At 44.8% G+C, this 27,901-nt stretch overlaps 2 protein-coding genes across 2 annotated transcripts in view; one reads left to right on the top strand and one right to left on the bottom strand.

Annotated features, from left to right (window-relative positions):
- Window positions 1–1,940: 1,940 nt before the first annotated feature.
- Window positions 1,941–18,834, top strand: LOC142244626 (anterior gradient protein 2-A-like). Its single transcript, XM_075316885.1, has 8 exons — window positions 1,941–2,038; window positions 4,264–4,389; window positions 6,815–6,878; window positions 7,170–7,222; window positions 8,228–8,301; window positions 16,148–16,211; window positions 17,308–17,391; window positions 18,595–18,834. The coding sequence occupies exons 2-8, from the start codon at window positions 4,272–4,274 to the stop codon at window positions 18,642–18,644; spliced, it is 507 nt and encodes a 168-aa protein (XP_075173000.1). The 5' UTR covers window positions 1,941–2,038; window positions 4,264–4,271; the 3' UTR covers window positions 18,645–18,834.
- Window positions 18,835–21,341: 2,507 nt separating this feature from the next.
- The window catches only part of TSPAN13 (tetraspanin 13), a 30,477-nt gene continuing 23,917 nt past the window's right edge, over window positions 21,342–27,901 (bottom strand). Inside the window, exons 4-6 of the mRNA XM_075315729.1 lie at window positions 27,727–27,840; window positions 27,500–27,610; window positions 21,342–24,792 (exon numbers count right to left, since the gene is read on the bottom strand). Coding sequence (XP_075171844.1) covers window positions 24,718–24,792; window positions 27,500–27,610; window positions 27,727–27,840 — 300 coding nt within the window. The 3' untranslated portion in view covers window positions 21,342–24,717. The remainder of the gene's footprint in view (window positions 24,793–27,499; window positions 27,611–27,726; window positions 27,841–27,901) is intronic.

The raw sequence follows: 27,901 nt of genomic DNA, 5'->3' as shown, positions 1-27,901 counted from the left end.
TGCTTTCTAGTGTTTTATCTCACACCAGATTTATATTGATAACTATACTGCTCAGTACTGATGTATATTGCCCTCCATGCTGTTGCTTTCTAGTAAATGTTTTATCTCACCCCCCAGAGCTGTATTCACAGCTACACTGCTCAGTACTGATGTATAATGTCCTTCATTCTGCTATTGCTTTTGAACGTGTGCTACATTGAGACAGAAGATCAGGAATCCCTCATGTCATGGGAGACATTATAGCAGCCCGTCTCTACCCACTAGCTCAGAGATAAGTGAAAATATCAGATTGAAAACTGGTGAAGAATGCAGGAGGAAAGTTATATAACGGCCAGAAATTGTGTTATTTCTCATAGACTCACAGGACAGCTTATTCTGGACAGTCACCTGAAATACAGGTAAGCTTAGAGTAATGTGATATGACAGGGGCTGAGCCAGCACAAGTCTCCTGGATCAGATCCCTGCAGCCGTTGATGCCAGGGGCAGCCGGTGATGCCAGGGGCAGCCGGTGCCAACCCCATACTGACCCTCCGGCGCCCACTATAGCAGAAATGTGATATTACAGGGTGGGTCTTTCTGTTTCGGCTCATGAATGGGGGGGGTCAAAAGTAGAAGATTGAGGTATTTTTAAATATTATCAGCAGAATAAATACAGAAATAAATGAATTGATCCCCACATCCCCCTAATAAGACGCGCACTGGACTCGTCTTCAGAAAGCACAAACGTTTTACGAAAAATCCAGATTAGTAATCTCATTTCCTTACACCCCGTTATGGAAATCTGTGTTGTTAAAGGGGAGGGGGTCTTATGTTCAGATTCCTCGTCTTTTTTGCCCAAAGTAGACATTGGATATTAAGTGTACCTTTCTTTTTGGAGGAATACATTTTTTTTTTAGGAGTTTTTGGAGTAGAAACTCCAATTTTTAGGGGGGATTTGGAACTTTTCTGCTCCGAAAACTCATCAAAAACTCTGTGTGTACACGTGCTCCAATGCAGATATGACATGGATAGAAATGGACACTATGTAATACTTCATTCCCCCTGTGGAGGCGCTGCAGGGTGATTAAATGGGGTTTTTTTAGGAGTTTTTGGAGCAGAAACACCAAGTTTTGGGGGGGGTAGGATTTGGAGAGTTTCTGTACTTACTCATATGCAGTTGTGACTTGGATAGAAATGGACACTGTGTAATACTTCATTCCCCCTGTGGGGGCGCTGCAGGATAATCGAATACTGTTTTTTTCTGAGTTTTAGGTGCAGAAACACCAAGTTTTGGGCGGATTTGGAGAGTTTCTGGACATATACGAATGCAGTTATGACTTGGATATAAATGGTCACTATGTAATACTTCATTTCACCTGTGGGGGCGCTACAGGATGATTGAATGGTTTTTTTTAGGAGTTTTTGGAGCAGAAGCACCCATTTTTATGGGGATTTGGAGAGTTTTTGGACATATCCAAACGCAGTTATGACTTGCATATAAATGGACACTGTGTAATACCTCATTCCCCCTGAGGGGGCGCTGCAGGATAATCGAATACTGTTTTTTTTCTGAGGTTTTGGAGCAGAAACACCCAGTTTTGGGGGGTTTTGGAAAGTTTCTGCACTTACTGAGATGCAGTTATGACTTGGATATAAATGGTTTCCGTGTAATACTTCTTCCCCCCTGTGGGGGCGCTGCAGGATGATTGATTACATTACGTCTTATTGTTTTACGATCCCTCTTCTGATTGGTGCCACTATATTCATCCGTGTACTGACAGCAGTTTACGGATTCTACGCTCATGGCCACTGTATCCAATCGCACAAGAACAGATCAGCCTTAGGGCGAATCTCCCGTTTACCTGTGCCGCCTCCCTGTAGATTCCTGGGCTTCGAGGGAGTGTCCATCCCCTCTGTAATAATGTGAGTAGTGTACACAGCGTTTATATGGAGATGCGGGGGAGGGCACAGGTGTGCCCAGGTGTGTATATATAGCACAGGTGCGCTCCGGCAGGTAACTGACTCCTGGCTGTAACCCGTCCCTGGCACCGGAGAGCAGGTGAGTCGCTGCTATTCAATTGTCCCATTCTTTCGGGGACTTAGTATTAAGTTACGGCAATTAATGGAGACGCTGCCTGAAGTAACAGACGTTCACTGTCCCGGGATCAGATCTGATACAAAGAAGCGATTCGAATTCTCTACTGGATACATTAATTCCACGTTGCCATGGAGACTGGCTTTTAATTAACGCCATATTCCATTTATTCCGGGACGTCCGGAATTCGCTGCTCGTGCCAGGAGGGAAATCGTGCATGGCAGAAATTCTTGGCGTCGCCCATTTCTGACATTTTAGGGGGTTAAAAATTATATTTTTAGCTGTATCAGTTTCTAGGAAAGCTGGGTGACAACCGATACCGTCATCATCAGCTCGCGCAAAGGGTTGTCAGCCGATGGTATAGCCCCATTCTCTGCTGCAGATTTGCCCTTTTGGGGTCTTGTAAATGGGGGTATCGATGTAATAGTTGTCACAACTGACAACTGTGTTCGGGGTCTTGAAAAGGTGAGTAGGAGTTGTAATAGTTGTCGCCCAACTTTTGTAGGCTCCTGATTATCCATTAGACATATTTGCCATTCAGGGGTATGGAAAAGTTGGGTGACAATCTTTATGCTAGATGTAATGACGGTCATTCAGCTTTCCTATGCTCCTGACTGTATTATACACTCTCCTATTGCTTTATAACTAGATAGGTTTGCTCATAAAGGTCCAGAAAAGCTGGGTGATCATTCCCCTATGAGCTCCTTTAGTTGTCACCCAGCTTTCCTGACTGCCCATTATAAGGGAACACTCCCAAATCACTGCATAGCTGGACAGGCTTGACATTCAGGGGTCTAAAAAAGGTGAGTATCAATATCTATTGGAGTTGTAGTAGTTGATACCCAGCTTTTCTAGGCTTCTGATATTTCATTACAAAAGTTATATACCCTTATTTTAATATATGCTAGATAGATTTGCCGTTCAGTGGTCTAGAAAAGTTGTATGACAATGACTGTCTATGTTATTGTGATGGTTGTCATCCAGCTTTCCTAGGCTCCTGATTGTCCATTATACACTGATACATTCTTATTTCTCTCTATGATTGCACTGATTTTCCATTCAAGGGTTTGGAACAGTTGGGTGACTATCCTTATGTGAGCTCTGCTGATTGTCACCCAGCTTTCCCAAACTCCTGACTGCCTATTATACACTGATACATTCTTATTTCTCTCTATGATTGCACTGATTTTCCATTCAAGGGTTTGGAACAGTTGGGTGACTATCCTTATGTGAGCTCTGCTGATTGTCACCCAGCTTTCCCAAACTCCTGACTGCCTATTATACACTGATACATTCTTATTTCACTCTATGATTACACAGATTTTTCCTGGCAAAAGTATGGAATAGTTGGGTGACTATCCTCATCCCAGTTGTGATGGGTACCACCCAGCTTTCCTAGAATCCAAATTAATAGGTTTTACTGTATAACTGGACATTGAGGAATTTCATCCCAATCTCTTGGGGAGATATAATGGTGGTCACCGAGCTTTCCCAGCTTCCTGTATACTACATAGTTCATATCTCAACAGACTTGCCAGTCTGAGGTCTGAGAGAGCTGGGTGATTCTCCTCTGGGAATTGTCATCAAATACTCATAATAATAGGGGATTTTCTTTTTTGTTAGTAGTTTTTGGTTTTTAGTTACAGTTTATCCCTTTAAGTCTATGATAGAAATATTGTATCAAGAGTATAGAATGGCTGCTCAGGGGAGGAGCATCACAGCTCCCTTCTTCATGGGCGGGGCAAAGGGATTAAAGTGAACCTCCCACAAGGAGCTGTGTTCTGTATGATATTAGTGAATTGTACTCTCAGCAATTACTTAATAAAACATTAATATTGAAATTACCGTCTTTATAAGTCTGTGGCTGCGTGGGACCTGAAAGATAATAAAAATGTCAGCTTAACCAAAGGTAACTGAGAAAAGGTGGATGAAATTCTATGAAACAGGGCAAAAGATAAAAGATCCGGTGGTTCTAAGAAAAATCCAAATCTGGCTACTTTGGAGATAATTTAGATCCCCACAGCCACATCACAGGATCAGATATTTAGCCCCACCCTCTTCCCCTTAGCTCCACCCATGAGGAACAGTATGAGACTATTACATGGCAAAAGATGCCCCACAGCACAGATATAACCTTACAAGACCATTTGACTGCACCAGGCTGACTATAGGTTTGTTTTTCTTTTTAGCAATCATCATGAAGACCGCACTGAAGTCCGTGGTTCTTGTCATTGTCACTACCTCGCTCTCTCTGGCCAAGGATGAGACCCCCAAAACAAAGACCGAGACCGTCAAACCTCAGACTCTCTCCAGAGGTAAAATACATGACTATTACAATGCTTCAATGCAAACTTTGCCAGTTGTATTATGTCAATGCAGATGAAGCAGAGCTAAAGAAGTTGTTCACACTGTGTGGACCTGCGTTAATCAGTGAATTCTGCTGGCCCTCTGGGGCAGTGAGCCATGTTTGATGCATCCCTTGTATGAGGGTTTTGTAACAGACCTATATGTTAAAGGGATGTGCAATCCAGATAGTCCCTTTAAGAACACCCTCCACTCAGCATAACAACTGAAATGCATCTGACAAATTCAGCTCTGCTGCATCTGACAAACTCAACTTTGCTTCACTTGACAAATATAGCTCTACTCATCTGACAAGCTCCACTATGACAGATTCAGCACTGCTACATCTAAAATTCAAATACTAAACCCCTGACAATCTCAGCTCAGCTACATTTACCAAGGTTAAAGAGGAACCGTCATTTTATTTTTTTGATAAAGCAATAGTGTTTATAAAAATAAAAAGTTTGTAATATTTCTTAGAAAAACCTGCTTCGCTCTACTCCTGGAATGCTCTTTCACTCTGTAAACCCTTATAGTCAATGAAGAAAATGTTCCCATTGGTAAGATATAATCTGACAGTTGGTGCTCATAAAACTCTATGGAGAGAGGAGGAGATAGTGGCAAATATAGACATTCTGCTGCAAGTTCTTCCAAATTGATAGTTACAGTTGGTGATCATAAAATTCTATGGAGAAGGGAGAAGCTAGAGTCAAATATAAACATTCTACTGCAAGTTCTCCCAAATTAACAATTACAGTTGGTGCTCAATCAAGTTCTTTGGAGAGGGTGGAGGAGCTAGAGGCAAATATAGACATTCTGCTGCAAGTTCTTTCAAATTGACAGTTACAGTTGGTGTCGATAAAATTATATGGAGAGGGTGGAAGAGCTAGAGGCAAATATAGACAGTTCTCCTGAATTGTCAGTTACAGTTGGTGTGCATAAGATTCTATGGAGAAGGGAGGTGCTAGAGGCAAATATAAACAGTCTGCTGCAAGTTCTAAATTAACAGTTACAGTTGGTGTGCATACAATTTTATGGAGAGGGTGGAGGAGCTAGAGACAAATCTAGACATTCTGCTGCAAGTTCTCCTGAATGGTCAGTTACAGTTTGTGTGCATAAGATTCTATGGAGAGGGGAGGAGCTAGAAGCAAATATAGACATTCTGCTGCAAGTTCTCCTAAATTAACAGTTACAGTTGGTGTGCATAAAATTTTATGGAGAGGGTGGAGGAGCTAGAAGAAAATGCAGACATTCTGCTGCAAGTTCTCCCGAATGGACAGTTACAGTTGATGGTCATAAAAATTCTACAGAGTGGGTGGAGGAGCTAGAGACAAATATAGACATTGTGCTGCAAGTTCTCCCAAATAGACAGTTACAGTTTTACATTTATAAAAAAAAAAAAAAAAAGTAACTGTTGTTTCAGGAGAACTTGCAGCAGAATTTCTGTTTTTGCCTCAACCTCCCCCATTCTCTATAGAATTTCATGAGCACCAGCTGCCACTAATGGGAAAATCTGTCTATAGTAAAAGCAGATTTTACAGATTCCCCTCCCCCCCCCGAATTCAGTGTAAAATATCAGTCCAGGAGGAGAAAGAAGCGGATTTCTCTCATTAGATATATTACAAAGTTTCTTATTTTCATGTGTGTTATTAATTTTAGAAAATAAAAATTAAAGTGGCGGTTACTCTTAAAAGAACTCCAACTAAATGGTTGTCAGTTATGCAGGGGGCCAAGTGCAATCCAGATAGTCCCTTTAAGAAAACCCTCCACCCACCATAACATTACGAGATACATCTGACAAATTCAGCTCTGCTGCATCTGACAAACTCAACTGTGCTTCGCTTGACAAATGTAGCTCTACTCATCTGACAAGCTAGACTTTGACTGATTCAGCACTGCTACATCTAGAATTCAAATACTAAACCCCTGACAATCTCAGCTCTGCTACATTTACTAAGTTTAAAGTGGAACCGTCAGACTATTTTGCTCACTATGTGTCACTATGTGTCATCTTGATACTTCTCCTGAAAGTCAATTATATTGGTCCTGACATATTCAGCTCTGCTACATGTATATGCCTTGTATGTGACCCCCAAGTGCACCCATAGTCCAGGTTTGGGGGTCCAAGTCACTGGCTGGTGATGTCCTTCTGACCACTGACCATGATGGTCCACCACTTGAATAAATGAGTCTGAGCTGCAATACCAGCCACCGCCTGCAGGCCAGAGTGGCGCTGTTTCTCTATATAAAAATAAACATATTTCTAAAGTCATTAACTCTTTTGTGGATGACTTCTATAGAAAACGTCCTGTAATTTACGTTGGTGTCCACTTCCCTGTGCATAATGCCGTCACTAAGTACACAATCCGTCAGATAACGTCCTATCTCTCCCTGCAGGGTGGGGCGACAACCTTGACTGGGTTCAGACGTATGAGGAAGCGTTGTTCAAAGCCAAAAGCGGGTGAGTATCAGGGCAGTCGCGGGAGATGACTACAGAGATTTTGGCTCGATGGCGCCACCTAGCGCCTCATTGTCATAATATAGTGCTGACCTATACTGAGGCCAGGCTCACACAGGGCTCTGTGTACAAGGAGGTGTAAAGGTCCTCCCCTATTGTACCCTAAATACATTTCTCTTTTTTTTTTTCTTTTTACTTAATTTTATTTTTAATTTAAAGACATTTATATATAAATATTTTAAAATTTACATTTTTCTTACTGAAAATTAATTTCTTATCACCCTCTTGTTGCAGAAACAAACCTTTGATAGTCATTAACCACAGGGAAGATTGCCCGCACTCTCAAGGTAAGATGACCGTGCGCCAGGAATATACACCCCTCTGTGCAAAGGTTTTAGGCAAGTGTAGAAAAAATGCTGCAGAGTGTAAAAAAGTTTATTTATATCAATTAATCAAACAAATGCAAAGTGAATGAGCTGCAGAGCAATCTATGAAAAGCTCCAGATCTAATAATTATATATTCTAATGAGGAACATTAATCCTGCACCATACTATAATGGAGAACATTAATCCTGCGCCATACTTTAATGAACATTAATCCTGCGCCATACTATAATGAAGAACATTAATCCTGCACCATACTATGAGGAACATTAATCCTGCACCATACTATGAGGAACATTAATCCTGCACCATACTATAATGAACATTAATCCTGCACCATACTATAATAAAGAACATTAATCCTGCGCCATACTATAATGAGGAACATTAATCCTGCGCCATGCTATAATGAGGAACATTAATCTTGCGCCATACTATGAGGAACATTAATCCTGCCCCATACTATGAGGAACATTAATCCTGCGCCATACTATAATGAGGAACATTAATCCTGTGCCATGCTATAATGAGGAACATTAATCCTGTGCCATGCTATAATGAGGAACATTATCCTGCACCATACTATAATGAGGAACATTAATCCTGTGCAATACTATGAGGAACATTAATCCTGTGCCATGCTATAATGAGGAACATTAATCCTGTGCCATGCTATAATGAGGAACATTATCCTGCACCATACTATAATGAGGAACATTAATCCTGCACCATACTATAATGAGGAACATTAATCCTGCACCATACTATAATGAGGAACATTAATCCTGCACCATACTATAATGAGGAACATTAATCCTACACCATACGGGGATATTATTGAGATCAATGTGTATGCAGGAAGCTCCTGAGCTCCCTCTGGTGTTGACTGTACATACACACCGGTTTAACACTTCTCTCTATCTTTGTGTCTCAATTATTGCATAAGGAAATCTGATTCTGTCTTACAGCCCTGAAGAAAGCATTTGCTGAACACAAGGGAATTCAGAAACTCGCAGACAGATTTGTGCTCCTCAATGTTATTGTAAGTAAAAAAAAAAAAAAAAGCCGTCTATAAAAGTAATGCCAAAATCTCATAGGGTTAATAAATGTCACAGGACAAGAACAATTAGCTTTTGTATTAATTAAAAATGAACATTGATAAAATAAAGAAGATGGAAAGTGGGTGACAGATATAAATGTAAAACATACAAAAACTATTCAATAGAGTAATATATAAAAAAATAAATAAATGAATAACAAAAATGTAAAAAATCAGTTATAAAATTTTAACTAAATAAAAAACTACAATGATGCAATAAAGAAAACAAAAATATTCACTTTAAAATCCACTAAAGTCCCTGAAATTGGATTGTAAGAGATGACACAGAGCTTGATGAGTGTTTGGTTGTAGGGTCGTTGTCCTCCTCTGTAGGGTCATGCTCCTCCTCTGTAGTGTCCGCACTCCTCTGTAGGGTCGTCCTCCTCCTCTGTAGGGTCATGCTCCTACTCTGTAGTGTCCGCACTCCTCTGTAGGGTCGTCCTCCTCCTCTGTAGGGTCGTCCTCCTCCTCTGTAGTGTCTGCACTCCTCTGTAGTGTCTGCACTCCTCTGTAGGGTCGTCCTCCTCCTCTGTAGGGTCATCCTCCTCCTCTGTAGGGTCGTCCTCCTCCTCTGTAGTGTCTGCACTCCTCTGTAGGGTCGTCCTCCTCCTTTGTAGGGTCGTCCTCCTCCTCTGTAGTGTCTGTACTCCTCTGTAGGGTCATCCTCCTCCTCTGTAGTGTCTGCACTCCTCTGTAGGGTCGTCCTCCTCCTCTGTAGGGTCGTCCTCCTCCTCTGTAGGGTCGTCCTCCTCCTCTGTAGTGTCTGCACTCCTCTGTAGGGTCGTCCTCCTCCTCTGTAGTGTCTGCACTACTCTGTAGGGTCGTCCTCCTCCTCTGTAGTGTCTGCACTACTCTGTAGGGTCGTCCTCCTCCTCTGTAGGGTCGTCCTCCTCCTCTGTAGTGTCTGCACTACTCTGTAGGGTCGTCCTCCTCCTCTGTAGTGTCTGCACTCCTCTGTAGGGTCGTCCTCCTCCTCTGTAGGGTCGTCCTCCTCCTCTGTAGTGTCTGCACTCCTCTGTAGGGTCGTCCTCCTCCTCTGTAGTGTCTGCACTACTCTGTAGGGTCGTCCTCCTCCTCTGTAGTGTCTGCACTACTCTGTAGGGTCGTCCTCCTCCTCTGTAGGGTCGTCCTCCTCCTCTGTAGTGTCTGCACTACTCTGTAGGGTCGTCCTCCTCTTCTGTAGTGTCTGCACTCCTCTGTAGGGTCGTCCTCCTCCTCTGTAGTGTCTGCACTCCTCTGTAGGGTCGTTCTCCTCCTCTGTAGTGTCTGCACTCCTCTGTAGGGTCGTCCTCCTCAGTAAGATCCTCCTCATTCATGGGGTGGTTCTCTTCCTTCATGGGGTCGTCCTCCTCTGTAGTGTCTGCACTCCTCTGTAGGGTCGTCGTCCTCCACTGTAGTGTCTGCACTCCTCTGTAGGGTCGTCGTCCTCCTCTGTAGGGTCGTCCTCCTCCTCTGTAGGGTTGTCCTCCTCCTCTGTAGGGTCATGCTCCTCCTCTGTAGGGTTGTCCTCCTCCTCTGTAGGGTCGTCCTCCTCCTCTGTAGGGTCTGTACTCCTCTGTAGTGTCTGCACTCCTTTGTAGGGTCGTCCTCCTCCTCTGTAGGGTCTGTACTCCTCTGTAGTGTCTGCACTCCTTTGTAGGGTCGTCCTCCTCCTCTGTAGGGTTTGTACTCCTCTGTAGTGTCTGTACTCCTCTATATGGTCGTCCTCCTCCTCTGTAGTGTCCGCACTCCTCTGTAGGGTCGTCCTCCTCCTCTGTAGGGTTCTCCTCCTCTGTAGGGTCCTCCTCCTCTGTAGGGTCTGCACTCCTCTGTAGTGTCTGCACTCCTTTGTAGGGTCGTCCTCCTCCTCTGTAGGGTTTGTACTCCTCTGTAGTGTCTGTACTCCTCTATAGGGTCGTCCTCCTCCTCTGTAGTGTCCGCACTCCTCTGTAGGGTCGTCCTCCTCCTCTGTAGGGTCCTCCTCCTCTGTAGGGTCTGCACTCCTCTGTAGGGTCTGTACTCCTCCTCTGTAGGGTTTGTACTCCTCTGTAGTGTCTGTACTCCTCTGTAGGGTCATCCTCCTCCTCTGTAGTGTCTGCACTACTCTGTAGGGTCGTCCTCCTCCTCTGTAGTGTCTGCACTACTCTGTAGGGTCGTCCTCCTCCTCTGTAGTGTCTGCACTCCTCTGTAGGGTCGTCCTCCTCCTCTGTAGTGTCTGCACTCCTCTGTAGGGTCGTCCTCCTCCTCTGTAGGGTCGTCCTCCTCCTCTGTAGGGTCGTCCTCCTCCTCTGTAGGGTCGTCCTCCTCCTCTGTAGGGTCGTCCTCCTCCTCTGTAGGGTCGTCCTCGTCCTCTGTAGGGTCGTCCTCGTCCTCTGTAGGGTCGTCCTCCTCCTCTGTAGGGTCGTCCTCCTCCTCTGTAGGGTTGTCCTCCTCCTCTGTAGTGTCTGCACTCCTCTGTAGGGTCGTCCTCCTCCCTGCAGTGTCTGCACTCCTCTGTAGTGTCTGCACTCCTCCTCTGTAGGGTCGTGCTCCTCCTCTGTAGGGTCGTCCTCCTCCTCTGTAGGGTCGTCCTCCTCCTCTGTAGTGTCTGCACTCCTCTGTAGTGTCTGCACTCCTCTGTAGGGTCGTCCTCCTCCTCTGTAGGGTCGTCCTCCTCCTCTGTAGGGTCGTCCTCCTCCTCTGTAGGGTCGTCCTCCTCCTCTGTAGTGTCTGTACTCCTCCTCTGTAGGGTCGTCCTCCTCCTTCGTAGTGTCTGCACTCCTCTGTAGGGTCGTCCTCCTCCTCTGTAGTGTCTGTACTCCTCCTCTGTAGGGTCCTCCTCCTCCTCCTCTGTAGGGTCCTCCTCCTCCTCCTCTGTAGGGTCCTCCTCCTCCTCCTCTGTAGGGTCCTCCTCCTTCTCTGTAGGGTCACCCTCCTCCTCCTCTGTAGGGTCCTCCTCCTTCTCTGTAGGGTCACCCTCCTCCTCCTCTGTAGGGTCCTCCTCCTCCTCTGTAGGGTCGTCCTCCTCCTCTGTAGGGTCCTCCTCTTCCTCTGTAGGGTCCTCCTCCTCCTCCTCTGTAGGGTCCTCCTCCTCCTCCTCTGTAGGGTCCTCCTCCTCTGTAGGGTCCTCCTCCTCTGTAGGGTCCTCCTCCTCTGTAGTGTCGTCCTCCTCCTCTGTAGGGTCCTCCTCCTCCTCTGTAGGATCCTCCTCCTCCTCCTCTGTAGTGTCCTCCTCCTCCTCTTCTGTAGGATCACCCTCCTCCTCTGTAGTGTCCTCCTCCTCCTCTGTAGGGTCACGCTCTTCCTCTGTAGGGTCGTCCTCCTCCTCTGTAGGGTCCTCCTCCTCCTATGTAGGGTCCTCCTCCTCCTCTGTAGGGTCCTCCTCCTCCTCCTCTGTAGGGTCGTCCTCCTCCTCCTCTGTAGGGTCCTCCTCCTCTGTAGGGTCCTCCTCCTCCTCCTCCTCCTCCTCTGTAGGGTCCTCCTCCTCCTCCTCCTCTCTCTGTAGGGTCCTCCTCCTCCTCTGTAGGATCCTCCTCTGTAGTGTCCTCCTCCTCTGTAGGGTCACGCTCCTCCTCTGTAGGGTCACGCTCCTCCTCTGTAGGGTCACGCTCCTCCTCTGTAGGGTCGTCCTCCTCCTCTGTAGGGTCGTCCTCCTCCTCTGTAGGGCCGTCCTCCTCCTCTGTAGGGTCGTCCTCCTCCTCCTGTGTAGGGTCCTCCTCCTCCCCCTCTGTAGGGTCCTCCTCCTCTGTAAGGTCCTCCTCCTCCTCCTCCTCTGTAGGGTCCTCCTCCTCCTCCTCCTCTGTAGGGTCCTCCTCCTCCTCTGTAGGGTCCTCCTCCTCCTCCTCCTCCTCCTCTGTAGGGTCCTCCTCCTCCTCCTCCTCTGTAGGGTCCTCCTCCTCCTCCTCCTCTGTAGGGTCCTCCTCCTCCTCCTCCTCTGTAGGATCCTCCTCCTCCTCTGTAGGGTCGTCCTCCTCCTCTGTAGGGTCGTCCTCCTCCTCTGTAGGGTCGTCCTCCCTCCTCTGTAGGGTCGTCCTCCTCCTCTGTAGGGTCGTCCTCCTCCTCTGTAGGGTCGTCGTCCTCCTCTGTAGGGTCGTCCTCCTCCTCCTCTGTAGGGTCACCCTCCTCCTCTGTAGGGTCCTCCTCCTCCTCTGTAGGGTCTGCACTCCTCTGTAGGGTCTGCACTCCTCTGTAGGGTCCTCCTCCTCCTCTGTAGGGTCCTCCTCCTCCTCTGTAGGGTCGTCCTCCTCCTCTGTAGGGTCGTCCTCCTCCTCTGTAGGGTCCTCCTCCTCCTCTGTAGGGTCTGCACTCCTCTGTAGGGTACTCCTCCTCCTCTGTAAGGTCGTCCTCCTCTGTAGGGTCACCCTCCTCCTCTGTAGTGTCCTCCTCCTCCTCTGTAGGGTCGTCCTCCTCCTCTGTAGGGTCGTCCTCCTCCTCCTCTGTAGGGTCGTCCTCCTCCTCCTCTGTAGGGTCACCCTCCTCCTCTGTAGGGTCACCCTCCTCCTCTGTAGGGTCCTCCTCCTCCTCTGTAGGGTCCTCCTCCTCCTCTGTAGGGTCTGCACTCCTCTGTAGGGTCCTCCTCCTCCTCTGTAGGGTCCTCCTCCTCCTCTGTAGGGTCCTCCTCCTCCTCTGTAGGGTCTGCACTCCTCTGTAGGGTCCTCCTCCTCCTCTGTAGGGTCCTCCTCCTCCTCTGTAGGGTCCTCCTCCTCCTCTGTAGGGTCTGCACTCCTCTGTAGGGTCCTCCTCCTCCTCTGTAGGGTCGTCCTCCTCCTCTGTAGGGTCCTCCTCCTCCTCTGTAGGGTCTGCACTCCTCTGTAGGGTCCTCCTCCTCTGTAGGGTCTGCACTCCTCTGTAGGGTCCTCCTCCTCCTCTGTAGGGTCCTCCTCCTCCTCTGTAGGGTCTGCACTCCTCTGTAGGGTCCTCCTCCTCTGTAGGGTCTGCACTCCTCTGTAGGGTCCTCCTCCTCCTCTGTAGGGTCCTCCTCCTCCTCTGTAGGGTCCTCCTCCTCCTCTGTAGGGTCATGCTCCTCCTCTGTAGGGTCATGCTCCTCCTCTGTAGGGTCGTCGTCCTCCTCTGTAGGGTCGTCCTCCTCCTCTGTAGGGTCGTCCTCCTCCTCTGTAGGGTCGTCCTCCTCCTCCTCTGTAGGGTCCTCCTCCTCCTCTGTAGGGTCACCCTCCTCCTCTGTAGGGTCACCCTCCTCCTCTGTAGTGTCCTCCTCCTCCTCTGTAGGGTCCTCCTCCTCTGTAGTGGCTGTACTCCTCTGTAGGGTCGTCGTCCTCCTCTGTAGGGTCGTCCTCCTCCTCTGTAGGGTCGTCCTCCTCCTCTGTAGGGTCGTCCTCCTCCTCCTCTGTAGGGTCACCCTCCTCCTCTGTAGGGTCACCCTCCTCCTCTGTAGGGTCATCTTCCTCCTCTGTAGGGTCCTCCTCCTCCTCTGTAGGGTCATGCTCCTCCTTTGTAGGGTCGTCCTCCTCCTCCTCTGTAGGGTCGTCGTCCTCCTCTGTAGGGTCTGTACTCCTCTGTAGGGTCGTCCTCCTCCTCTGTAGGGTAGTCCTCCTCCTCTGTAGGGTCGTCCTCCTCCTCTGTAGGGTAGTCCTCCTCCTCTGTAGGGTCGTCCTCCTCCTCTGTAGGGTCGTCGTCCTCCTCTGTAGGGTCTGTACTCCTCTGTAGGGTCCTCCTCCTCCTCTGTAGGGTCCTCCTCCTCCTCTGTAGGGTCCTCCTCCTCCTCTGTAGGTTCCTCCTCCTCCTCTGTAGGGTCCTCCTCCTCCTCTGTAGGCTCATCCTCCTCCTCTGTAGGGTCCTCCTCCTCCTCTGTAGGGTCCTCCTCCTCCTCTGTAGGGTCGTCCTCCTCCTCTGTAGGGTCCTCCTCCTCCTCTGTAGGGTCATGCTCCTCCTCTGTAGGGTCGTCTTCCTCCTCTGTAGGGTACTCCTCCTCCTCTGTAGGGTCACCCTCCTCCTCTGTAGTGTCCTCCTCCTCCTCTGTAGGGTCCTCCTCCTCCTCTGTAGGGTCTGTACTCCTCTGTAGGGTCGTCCTCCTCCTCTGTAGGGTCGTCCTCCTCCTCTGTAGGGTCGTCCTCCTCCTCTGTAGGGTCGTCCTCCTCCTCTGTAGGGTCGTCCTCCTCCTCTGTAGGGTCGTCCTCCTCCTCCTCTGTAGGGTCGTCCTCCTCCTCCTCTGTAGGGTCACCCTCCTCCTCTGTAGGGTCACCCTCCTCCTCTGTAGGGTCCTCCTCCTCCTCTGTAGGGTCTGCACTCCTCTGTAGGGTCCTCCTCCTCCTCTGTAGGGTCGTCCTCCTCCTCTGTAGGGTCCTCCTCCTCTGTAGGGTCTGCACTCCTCTGTAGGGTACTCCTCCTCCTCTGTAAGGTCGTCCTCCTCTGTAGGGTCACCCTCCTCCTCTGTAGTGTCCTCCTCCTCCTCTGTAGGGTCCTCCTCCTCCTCTGTAGGGTCCTCCTCCTCCTCTGTAGGGTCTGTACTCCTCTGTAGGGTCGTCGTCCTCCTCTGTAGGGTCGTCGTCCTCCTCTGTAGGGTCGTCGTCCTCCTCTGTAGGGTCGTCGTCCTCCTCTGTAGGGTCGTCCTCCTCCTCTGTAGGGTCGTCCTCCTCCTCTGTAGGGTCGTCCTCCTCCTCCTCTGTAGGGTCACCCTCCTCCTCTGTAGGGTCACCCTCCTCCTCTGTAGGGTCACCCTCCTCCTCTGTACTGTCCTCCTCCTCCTCTGTCGGGTCCTCCTCCTTCTCTGTAGTGTCTGTACTCCTCTGTAGGGTCCTCCTCCTCCTCTGTAGGGTCATCTTCCTCCTCTGTAGGGTCATGCTCCTCCTTTGTAGGGTCGTCCTCCTCCTCCTCTGTAGGGTCGTCGTCCTCCTCTGTAGGCTCATCCTCCTCCTCTGTAGGGTCGTCCTCCTCCTCTGTAGGGTCCTCCTCCTCCTCTGTAGGGTCCTCCTCCTCCTCTGTAGGTTCCTCCTCCTCCTCTGTAGGGTCCTCCTCCTCCTCTGTAGGGTCGTCGTCCTCCTCTGTAGGGTCCTCCTCCTCCTCTGTAGGGTCCTCCTCCTCCTCTGTAGGGTCCTCCTCCTCCTCTGTAGGTTCCTCCTCCTCCTCTGTAGGGTCCTCCTCCTCCTCTGTAGGCTCATCCTCCTCCTCTGTAGGGTCCTCCTCCTCCTCTGTAGGGTCCTCCTCCTCCTCTGTAGGGTCGTCGTCCTCCTCCTCTGTAGGGTCGTCCTCCTCCTCTGTAGGGTCCTCCTCCTCCTCTGTAGGGTCATCCTCCGTGCTAGCCCTGCGGTCCTGGCGCTGCACATCCTGTGTAATGGACCTGGTGCCGGCCTTCCCTCACTCCACAGATCGGGATCGTTTTCTCACAGTCCACCTGCTCTAACAAAAAGCTGGAGAAAATGAGACAAGACCTCATTTGTTCCCCTTAGACCGAAACGCCATTGAATTCGTTTCAGCCTTTGATCTTGCAAGAGAAATATTTTTCCCACAAGACCATAACATTTTGAAAACGCTCAAGTTTGACTTCATGTTCAGAGGGTGTGTATACTTATGCAACATTCTTTTAAATGACTGCAATAACTAAATAGAATCGATTTTTATTTTTTATAATAACCGTGACTTGAAATACTGCTTTATACTCCCAGCCCCTATAGACTTGTGTATCCATGGTTACAGACTGCAAACAATCCACGTAGTCGTATGTTACTCTCCTTCCTCTTTCTGATCGCCTACAGGCAAAAGAGGGACAGATGGAGATTACAGAGAATGATGGCAGCGATGATACATAGGTCTGCAGAGGAGCTGTAAACACAAACAGTAGGAGGGTCTCCATTAAATCTATTCCTTTCTTTCTCAGTATGACCCCACAGATAAAAACCTCGCTCTGGACGGACAGTACGTGCCAAAGATTGTATTTGTTGGTAAGTAGAATGTCTCTCAACATAAGAGTCCATGTAAGGGAACTACCGAAATACTATATAAACTGATACTATATATCACCAAAGCCTGCCCCTATAGACACCAGAGAAAACCCATAATATCATAGGATAGGGTTACTGTGAACAGATGATCTCAATTTCTTTCTACATACATTACATTACTGATGCTGAGTTACCTCCTGTATTATACTCCAGAGCTGCACTCACTATTCTGCTGGTGCACTCACTGTGTACATACATTACATTACAGATCCTGAGTTACCTCCTGTATTATACTCCAGAGCTGCACTCACTATTCTGCTGGTGCAGTCACTGTGTACATACATTACTGATGCTGAGTTACCTCCTGTATTATACTCCAGAGCTGCACTCACTATTCTGCTGGTGCAGTCACTGTGTACATACATTACATTACTGATCCTGAGTTACCTCCTGTATTATACTCCAGAGCTGCACTCACTATTCTGCTGGTGCAGTCACTGTGTACATACATTACATTACGGATCCTGAGTTACCTCCTGTATTATACTTCAGAGCTGCACTCACTATTCTGCTGGTGCAGTCACTGTGTACATACATTACATTACTGATCCTGAGTTACGTCCTGTATTATACTCCAGAGCTGCACTCAGTATTCTGCTGGTGCAGTCACTATGTACATATATTACTGATCCTGCGTTACCTCCTGTATTATACTCCAGAGCTGCACTCACTATTCTGCTGGTGCAGTCACTGTGTACATACATTACATTACTGATCCTGTACTAATCCTGAGTTACCTCCTGTATTATACTCCAGAGCTGCACTTCCCTCCACAATGTGATTGTCCTACATGACATGGTGCTCGATGGTTGCACACTATATCCCTGTGCGGTGTAGATCCCGCACTCTTGTGTTTCTGATCCTGCAGAATCGGACTATAACCGTGTCTACAGATCCTGTGCAGATATTTACATACCAGAGAAGTAAAGAATATGAAACATAAATGTTGCACTTTATCTTTGATCAGACTTTCTGAATTACCAGATGCGAATAAGAAAAAAAAAACTCCGTTCATATTTTTGTGTCTTTTTCACAGATCCTTCCCTTGTAGTCAGAGCCGATATTCCTGGGAAATATTCCAACCATCGTTACACATATGAGCCAGAAGACATCGATCTTCGTAAGTAATTACATTATTGGCCGTCGTGGGGGTGATCTAGTGCGCGCAGGCACTACGCCTGCCTTTTTCCTTAGAAGAGAAATGTTACTGAGCTATACAAAGCTGCCACCACAAGGGGGAGCTCTTTACATTCGGCTTTATACAGACGGGAATGAGAGCTGGATTCCTATGTATATAGTGAGCGCCCCCTAGTGGTGGCTGCAGGTAATACAATTCTAGTTCAGTATTCTTATGTGCTTTTATAGATGCATTATATTTGAGCACAGCTTTTTTTTTTTTTTTTAACCTGTTAATGCTAGTTAAGATTTATTTTTAATTCACCATAATATGGTAGAAGGAATATTAAATCTGCCCCCTCCCCGCTATAGATCATTAAGGATTGCAAGTTCCATCTTGACCCCTCTTCACCACTATGAATATTGTAGTAATAGTACAATTAACTCTAAATTTCTCTTTGTGTGAGGTGCGCCAATACTTTTGCAAACAACTTTTTTTTGCTGCTTTTAGACTATGGAAGCACAGAAATGTTTCCTTCAAAAGCCCTCCCCATGAAATGAGAACTTTATCCATTGCTCTTTCTCCTGCATTAATTCAATTCATATTCCATTAATTATTTTTAAAAAAACCCAAAACTACTAAAGATTTAAAAATTTTGAAAATGCAATGTCACCACCTAGTGGAATAAAGGTAAAATTACAGGCAAATATTGCAGCTTGGGAAATATTTTACACTTATTTTTACTATTTTTTATATTTTGATATACATATATCTCGGATTATTAAAGTTCATATCTACCACTACTCTCCTCAGCCCCATTCAAACTAATATCTACCCCAATGTTTCCTTTCCGGGTCAACGGTATCTAATAAATAGTAACAACTATCATCTCCTACCATGAGGGATTAGGGCTTAGACATTTATAATTTTGAGTGTGTTAATGTCGAAGTCTTTAGATGTACATTAAACATTCACTGACAGCAAGCAGAAAAAATAAAAAAAACAACTCAGAAATGGAGAAAAATAAGTTTTAAAAAGTTGCAATTTTTTTTTATAAACACTTAAGTCTATGGACCCATTACATGTATAGACAGTTTCTAAGGGTGCTTATGGTGTGGCCCTTGAGATCTTAGTCATGAGGCCCCCAGATTACCAGGTTTTCTCCAAATAAAGAAATTAACACAGGCTTTTTGTTTTTGTTTCCAGTATTTGAAAACATGAAGAAGGCGCAAACTCTCCTGAAGACCGAGCTGTAGAGACTCTATCTGTATATAAATAATATTCATTGTATGGATGCGACCAATGATATAATATATATTTTGACACACAAGTAGCGGTGTTGGAAGATTTAGCCGCTTTTTTTTTTGTTTTTCTAAATACCGGTAATATGTGAAAATTCTCTTGACCCTTTTATAAAAAATAAAATCAACCTCTGGTTATTTATGACGGCGCGTTGTGCATTCTTGGCTGAAATGGACTCAGAAGGTGCCTGCGGTTATTCATTACTTGCGCCTATGGAATGTACATGTTTGTGAGGCGAGAGTGCGGAATATAGCTCCTATAAAAGTATTCACTCCCCTTGGGAGTTAAATCTCTTCTAGGTCAAAGATTATATAATTATATATATATATATATATATATATATATATATATATATATATATATATATATATATATATTTCAGTATATGTTAAACAGAATGGTATAAGTGTTCCCTTTTATTTTTTTGAGCAATGTATGTATCTATATATCTATTTAAACATATCTATATACACACCCACACACACACACACTGCTGAATAAAAAATAAAGGTAACGTTTGAAACAGAATGGTATTTGTGTTCACTTTATTTTTTTTCAGCAGTGTGTGTATATAGGATATGTTTAAATAGATATATACATTGCTCAAAAAAAATAAAGTGAACACTTAAACAGATTGTATAGTGGGATTAGAAAAATGTGGCGCCCCTGAGTACATCAGGGTGCCACAGGGTACTGTATCCTTACCCAGGAGGAGTCTGGGACCGGTGGCAGTGACATTGGAAAGGGGTGCAACGGACATAGTCTAGGAGAACTGTCGGCACCAGCAAGCCCAAAAGAAACTGACCGGTACCGAGCACGACGGGGTACAGGACCCTAGGTCAGGAGCAGATTCAACATCCTGACAATTGACCTTCAGAGGAAGGAGACCTTCAGGGACCTTCCCAGAGAGCTCAGAGATTGGGGGCATCAGCACAACGCGGGGGACAGGGTTTTCCAGCCAAAAGCAGCCCACTGAAGTCCCAAGTGCCAGCTCCCAAGAGCACAGCTACTCTTCACAAAGTGAGCGGGGCCCTAACAGCTTCAAGGCGCGGGGCCACAGACAGACAATTAAATTGTACACGGAGGTGGGCTCCGGACTATCAAGTGACACCGGACACCTGGACGGGGCTCCCCGCAGTGACTGTGGCACACAGAGGACTTTGTTTACTCGCACTGTGTGTGTCTACTTTATAATCCTCATCCAGCACCACGACTACCCACAGTGAGTACCCTGAGCCCTGCACGCTGCGCTCCCAAATAACCAACACCCCTGAGCCCGGGACCTTCCCTACCTATGGAGGGACTAATATCAGGCTGCTTAACTCCATCTGCCCCGGTACTCCCATCAGCAGCGGCGGTACTCCCATTACCGCGACCCCCAGTTGGCGCCACAAACTTATTCCCTGTAAATACCCCCTTTTCATGGATCCAAGTGTCTGCCAAGCCGGGTCCAGGTCCCTTGAGCCACCACGATCCCGGATCCGAGCAGCCCTACCAACACCAGGTCGGTACAAAAACAGCCACAACTGTCAGTGTGTTGTGTCTGGTACTATAGCTCAGCTTCTTTCAAATGATTGGAATTGAGCTGCAATACCAAACACAACCTATGAAATGCTAGAAAAACAGCGCCCCCAATGTTCAAAGACACAAATTCCATAGAAAAACAACATCTGTATTTACTTCCTTACCAAGGGTGTAAAAAAAAACAACAACAAAAAAAAAATAGAGGCTGGAAAGGCAGCTGCCATGGGGCCCTTGGAGAAAAGGGCCCCATATATTCAAAGCTGAAGTCAGGCATACATGTTTAATAGTCCATGCACCGCCTGCAATGAGTATCAGCCTCATAGGTAAATAGAAGGCTCCGAGTTTGGGTCAGCAGACCCATGGTCCAGTGGCGTAACTAGAGTTCGATGGGCCTGGGTCCGATGCAAAATCTGGACCTAGGCCCCCTCCCTCACCTCCCCCCTTGGGATAAAGGACAATTACACTGACACTTGGTTCTTTCTCTCAGTACCCGGCTTTCTCATGCTCTGAAATCCCTCTATCAGCAGCATCCAGCTTTCCTATGTTCAGATATCCATCTTGTCCTCAGCACCCAGCTTTCTCATGCTCCGCTGGAGAGATATCAGAGCGTAAAAAACCTGGGTGCTCAGGGAAAGAGCCTCCTTCCCTCAGCACCCAGCTTTCTCATACCATGCTAGTATCTTTGTCCCCCACTCTCATATATATGTCCCTTTACTGGTATATGGCCCCATCCATTTTTTTTTTTTTTTTTGCTGCACATTATATTTGTACTATAAATACGATTGTTTTTGTGTTAATGGAACATGAGTTTTGGCATCTTAAAGAGGTTTTTTTGGCACTCTTAGCTGGCAGCCAGCTTACTATTAGGGAATGTGAATATATATTTACCCCCCCCCTGCGACTAGGATACTACACAGTGCCCAATCGTAGAAGATAACCATGTATTTCATGGTTATCCTTGCCTTCTGGCTCCTAGGGGGCGGATCCAAAGAGGGACCTCCCCCGCTGAAGCGCTATCATGGCATATATTCTCTTAAAAAGAGGCTAAATCTTGCCCTAGAAAAGACAAATTACACAGTATGGCCATCATAGGTAAGGCACCCAAAGAATGCAATGAAGACATGAGATTCTTATTGATTTATTTTTATTTTAGTTTTACCAGTTATTTCTGCAGTGCAAATCGAGATCTGTAACTAAAAAAATAAAAAGAAAAAGAAAACCCATATTCACAGCATTAAAACTGGACAGAACACCCACAATAATATCAACTGAAATACAAACATGAAACAAATAATAGGGGCGCAATGTTGGGGGCAGTAGTTGAGACATCACAAGAGGTCGTGCGACACATCAATGTCCCTCTGTCGGGAGATCCATCACATACAATAGAACAGGTCTGGTGCAAAAGGAAAATATATATAGTGGTCCTCAACCGTTGTGGAACTACAACTCCCAGAAAAGGCTATGCTTGAGGTTGAAGTTTTGAAACCAGTCTGCAGAGCATCGATCCAGGCTACCTAATGCAAGGCTGAAGTGGGGCACACATTTTATTTTTAACATATCATGGTGCTTCTTCCATTATAATTTTATTTTACAATGATTTGGAACATTTTCCTAATTTAGTTGATAATTCTCTGGTCCTCCATTTCTCTAGCACTGCGGCCTTCTTTGAATTCCCAACATGTCATACTTGTTTTCACCACTAGAGGGCGACATGTGCACAACTAAAATATGTGAATAGATGTTGTTGCTGCCCTCTATTGGCAACAACAAGGGAACTGAAATCCTAAAGAAATGAATGAAGCCTTAGATTTTGATCACTTTCCTTATGTCTTTTCCTGTCAGGCTGCTGTTTCCCTTTAAGGATAGGGTGTTGCTCGTCGATAAGGAAATCGCAAAAGTATTATATAAAGGGGTTATTTTCTACCAGAAACGGCACCACACTTGTCCTCAGGCAGCGTCAGATAATACAGTTCAGCCCAATTCCTTTGAATGGGAATAAGTTGCAATACCACGTTTAGCCTGAAGAAGAGGGGGCGCCATTTCTATTAATGCACTACTGCTGTAGACTATAAAGGGGTGAAATCATGGAATTAATGAAATGATAGGAACCCTAAAAATATCTATAGTGCAGTACAATGACATAAAAAAATTCCTCTAAAAAGCAAAAAAAAAAACAAAAAAACCCAAACCAGTATTCTAGTCCTACCCCACTTCCCTTAATGCTACTCAGGGAAGGTTGCCTGAATTTATCACGGTTCCTTTAAATAAGTCTTAAGATTTTGTAAAGAAGGGGGTGATAGTCTCTGAAGAAGTGAGCGCACATCTGCTGTAAAAAAAAAAAAAAAAAAAAAAAAAGAGGATACCGGCCTTGGTACAGCATCACCTAGGAGGGGTGGAGAGTCCCAAGGTTATAATTAAAAGGTTAGAACAGATAGAGGCAAGGTTGTTTTTTTTAAATAACACACAATTAGGACTAATGCAGCTCCTCGGGGGCGGAGCATTCCCCAGACAATGCAGTAGGTAGAATACAATGTATCAGTTTTGATTAGTGTTCTTCTAAGCGGGGGGCAAAAACCTGCTCAAGTCATCTTCAGATATAAATATAGTAGTCAACGGTCCTGTAAACCTGACAGTCCAACAAAAGTCCAGCCCCCCAGGTGCCAGTCAATTGCCATCGTATTTTTATTTATTTATTTTTATTCAAATTTATGCAAGAAAACAAAACATCATAAAACAAAAATTTAAATAAAGCAGCAGAAACCACAGAACCGATACAGTGCCATAAACTCCAGGGATTGTCACCTGTCCTCAAATGTCCTAGAAATGAGAATCTTGCAGAATTAAAAAAAAAAAAAAAAAAAATTTTTTTTCCAAAAATTTTTCTCACTACTTACAAAAATGAAAATGACTCTTTGAAACAAATGACACAAAGCAGTGGTGCGCCTCTGCCGAGTGGCCCCTTTTCGGCTTCTTTGCTCACAGGCGTCACCGGTGTCCGACACAATTAGTGACTTTTTTTCCTTGTGTTTTATTGTAAAGCAGCGAGATTTCTGATCATTGGGAATTCTATAGGACAGAGGTTTAATAAAGCTCCAAATCTGGACCTGGGAGCCCCAAGTATTACATCCTCCCTGAAAAATGCTTAAAAGCACAAAACAGGGGAAAAAAAAAAATAAATAAAAAAATTGGGGTTTTTCAGTTCCAAAGTGCATCCCCCCAATTACATATTTATGTGGGGGTTTCCACACACACATACCTTTTCAATTAAGAGCATAGGACTGAGTAAGCAAATGCTAAGAATTAGCCTCAGCCCCTAAAGTTGTGACCCTGGGATAAATCATAAAACAAGTCTGTGGACTAAGAAGAGGCAGTCCAGTGTATAGCATATAGGACATCAGGTGACCTCCACTGTACATCTAGGCGCACTGACTAAGATGAAGGTCACACAGCATGGATTCCAATCATGTCTGTGTAAGAAGAGGCAGTCCAGTGTATAGCATACAGGGCCTCCATAGGCACACAAGGACAAAAAAAAAACCAACAAGTCTATGCACTAAGAATAGGCAGTCCAGTGTATAGCATAAACATCCAGAGACCTCTACTATGCATGTAGGCATACAAGGATGGAATAAAAAAAAAAAAAAAAGTCTATGAACTAAGAAGAGGCAGTCCAGTGTATAGCATACAGGGGGGCAATACAGATACCTGTGCATGTAGGCACAGAAGGACGGAACAAAAACAAGTCTGAACTAAGAAGAGGCAGTCCAGTGTATAGCATACTGGATATCCGGAGACCACCACTGGACACGTAGGCACATGTACCAACATAGCGGTCACCCAGACCGGAAGTCAAGTATTTTCTAGGAAACTGGGATTCAATTACTCAGCAGTAATCGGGGGCTACAATAATAGTAACAGGCCCCTCAATACTAATCCCACTACCTGTGTGCAGCGATTGCAGTGGATTTAGGCCTCATTCACACCCATGCACAGAGCCCCCTCCACAGAAGTTATTTTCGGGACCCATGATGATGAAATGTAAGTTACCATCCAGAAATATTTGCCTTAACATCTTAGAAGAAAATGACCTCCCCCAACCCACAAAATCCAGAAAGAATACCAGTAATGGGTGCGCTTACACCCCCACCCCAAAAAACGACCCATCACAGAAACAAAAAAACAGGACAATTGTAAATTATACAGGAATGACCACGTAATAGTCACAGAATAGCAACTGATATCAGATCTACAGATGATTCGCGGGGTTTTATTACTTCATCACTGGTTACTTGCTGTGTTTTTATCAAGTTTTTTGTGTCCTTTGGGTCTTATTTTTTTCCTTCAAGCTTTTGACTTAAACATTATTTACATCCCATTTAAAAAGGAAGGGGAAAAAAAAAGCTGAAGTTTAGTCCTTCAAAAACAAAACCAACCACAGCAATCAGAGGAGCTGCAGAGTATTCAGCAGAGAAGGGAGAGTCTTAGAAAAAGGGACTACAATCAAAGAAACGCGCTGGGGTTGGCCCGGGGGTCCTTCTGGTTTCTGTATCTGTAAGTCAGCCAAACGCCAAGGATCTAGAAAAAAAGAAAAAAGGATTAAAAATGGAAAAATTTCATCAAGATCTTGTTCTTTGATACAAAATGAATCTGAACAGAATATTGTAACAAGATTATACATTTCTACATAATGAATGCTGGAATAAGCGCAGAGGCTGCTGGAAGTACAGGACTAATATTATATTATTATTATTATTATTATTATTCGTCCTGTACTTCCAGCAACCTCTGCGCTTAATAACTAGCATTCATTATGTAGAAATGTAGCTGATTTTTTAATATAATAAAATAATAATAATAAATAATAATATAATATTATTATTATTATTAATAATAATATTATTATTTTATTATATTAAAAAATCAGCTACATTTCTACATAATGAATGCTAGTTATTAAGCGCAGAGGTTGCTGGAAGTACAGGACGAATATAATATTATTAGTCCTGTACTTCCAGCAGCCTCTGCGCTTATTCCAGCATTCATTATGTAGAAATGTAGCCAATTTGTTATTTATTATTATTATTATTAATAATTAATAATAATAATAAATAACAAATTGGCTACATTTGTACATAATGAATACTGGAATAAGCACAGAGGCTGCTGGAAGTACAGGATAGCTAGAAATCAAAATCTAGCTACATTTCTACATAATGAATGCTAGTTATTAATAAGCGCAGAGGCTGCTGGAAATACAGGACTAATAATAACAGTTAATAAAATCAGCTACATTTCTACATAATGAACACTAGAATAAGTGCAGAGGCTGCTGGACGTACAGGACTAATAATAATATTGTTATTAATAAAATCAGCTACATTTGTACATAATGAATGCTGGAATAAGCACAGAAGCTGCTGGAAGTACAGGATAGCTAGAAATCAAAATCTAGCTACATTTCTACATAATGAATGCTAGTTATTAATAAACGCAGAGGCTGCTGGAAATACAGGACTAATAATATCGTTATTAATAAAATCAGCTACATTTGTACATAATGAATGCTGGAATAAGCGCAGAGGATGCTGGAAGTACAGGACTATTATTATATTAATTAAATCAGCTACATTTGTACATAATGAATGCTGGAATAAGCACAGAGGCTTCTGGAAGTACAGGATAGCTAGAAATCAAAATCAGCTACATTTCTACATAATGAATGCTAGTTATTAATAAGTGCAGATGCTGCTGGAAGTACAGGACTAATAATATTGTTATTAATAAAATCAGCTACATTTCTACATAATGAATGCTGGAATAAGCACAGAGGCTGCTGGAAATACAGGAATAATAATAATAGTAATAAATAATAATAATAATAATATTAAATAATAATAAATAATAATAATCGTCCTGTATTTCCAGCAGCCTCTGCTCTTATTCCAGCATTCATTATGTACAAATGTAGCTGATTTTAATAATAATAATAATAATAATAATAATAATAATAATAATAATAATAGCTACATTTTTACATAATGAATGCTGGAATAAGAGAAGAGGCTGCTGGAAGTACAGGACAGCTAGAAATAAAAAGCAGCTACATTTCTACAGAATAAGAAAGCCTGCGGAGACACCATCACATGTTTCTCAACACTGGCAGGAAACTAGCCAGGTCTTTCACCAGGAAGGAACAACCACGGGAAGGGCAGTCTCCAGTCAAGAAGACCACCTATGCCAAACATGGTATCCATCCACAGACAGCTATTTCGGGGTATTTGCCCCTCATCCCAGCGGGCATTGCTCTAGAATCACTGCGTTGAGAAACATGTGATGGTGTCTCCGCGGTGTTGGATGTTGATCTCCCTAAGGTCAACCATCCTTGCTTACATTTCTACAGAATGACTGCTGGAGTAAGCGCAGAGGCTGCTGGAAGTACAGGACAGCTAATAATCTGCTACATTTCTACATAATGAATGCTGGAAAAGGTGCATAGGCTGTTGTAAGTACCGGACACCTAGAAACAAAAATCAGTTACATTTCTACATAATGTTGGAATAAGCGCAGAGGCTGCTGGAAGTACAGGACAGGTAATCAGCTACATATGCACATAATGAGTACTGGAAAAGGTGCATAGGCTGCTGTAAGTACAGGACAACAAGTCTAGAAATAAAAATCAGCTACATTTCTATATAATGAATGCTGGAATAAATACAGAAGAGGCTGCTGTAAGTACAGGACAGCTAGAATTAAAAATCATTTACATTTCTACATAACGAATGCTGTAATAAATGCAGAGTCTGCTGTAATCACAAGACATCTAGAAATAAAAATCAGCTACAATTCTACATAATGATTTCTTGAATAAGAGCAGAGGCTGCTGTAATCACAGGATAGCTGGAAATAAAAATCAGCTACATTTCCACATAATGACTGCTGGAATAAGCACAGGGGCTACTTTAAGTACAGGACAGCTAATAATAATAATTAGCTACATTTGTACATAGTGTATGCTGGAATAAGTTCAGAGGCTGCTGTAATCACAGGACTGCTAGAAATGAAAAAGTCAGCTATATTTCTACATAATAAATGCATAGGTACTGCAATCACAGGACAGATAAAAATCAGCTATATTTCTACATAATGAATTCTGGAATAACTGCAGAGGCTGCTGTGATCACAGGACATCTAGAAATAAAAATCAGCTAAATTTGTACATATTGAATGCTGGAATAAGCACAGAGACAGCTGTAATGTGTATCATTTTGCATAATGGACCCACCTCGGTGAAGCTGAAGAAGAAGCCGATCCCTCCCACCACTTTGAGGACGTCCTCCGCGTGCTTCTCAATGATAGATCCACATGTTATACAATCCTGAGATACATAGCAAGCCTGGAAGAGGAAAAATGCATAAAGAAAGGTCTGCAATATGGCAGCCAGGAGACGCAGCGCTCTGGTATAGGGAGCAGCGCGCCCTGCACTTTGCAGCGAGTGCTGCGTACACTTACTGCGGGACAAGTGTCGTTGTAATTGAAGTAGTGAAATCCGCAGCAGTTGAAGTTTTTCTCGATGTCTTGTCTCGCGGTCGCGGTGTGGTTCCACCCAACTTCCAGAAGCTCATTCTGCAGCAGAAAGGGCATGTATGAAAATCTGGAACTATAGATTGTTCCCTTTGATGGGACA

Source organism: Anomaloglossus baeobatrachus, chromosome 6 (assembly GCF_048569485.1).
Source record: "Anomaloglossus baeobatrachus isolate aAnoBae1 chromosome 6, aAnoBae1.hap1, whole genome shotgun sequence".
NCBI classification, from domain to species: Eukaryota; Metazoa; Chordata; class Amphibia; order Anura; family Aromobatidae; genus Anomaloglossus; species Anomaloglossus baeobatrachus.
This window is presented reverse-complemented; position numbering and strand designations above follow the sequence as displayed.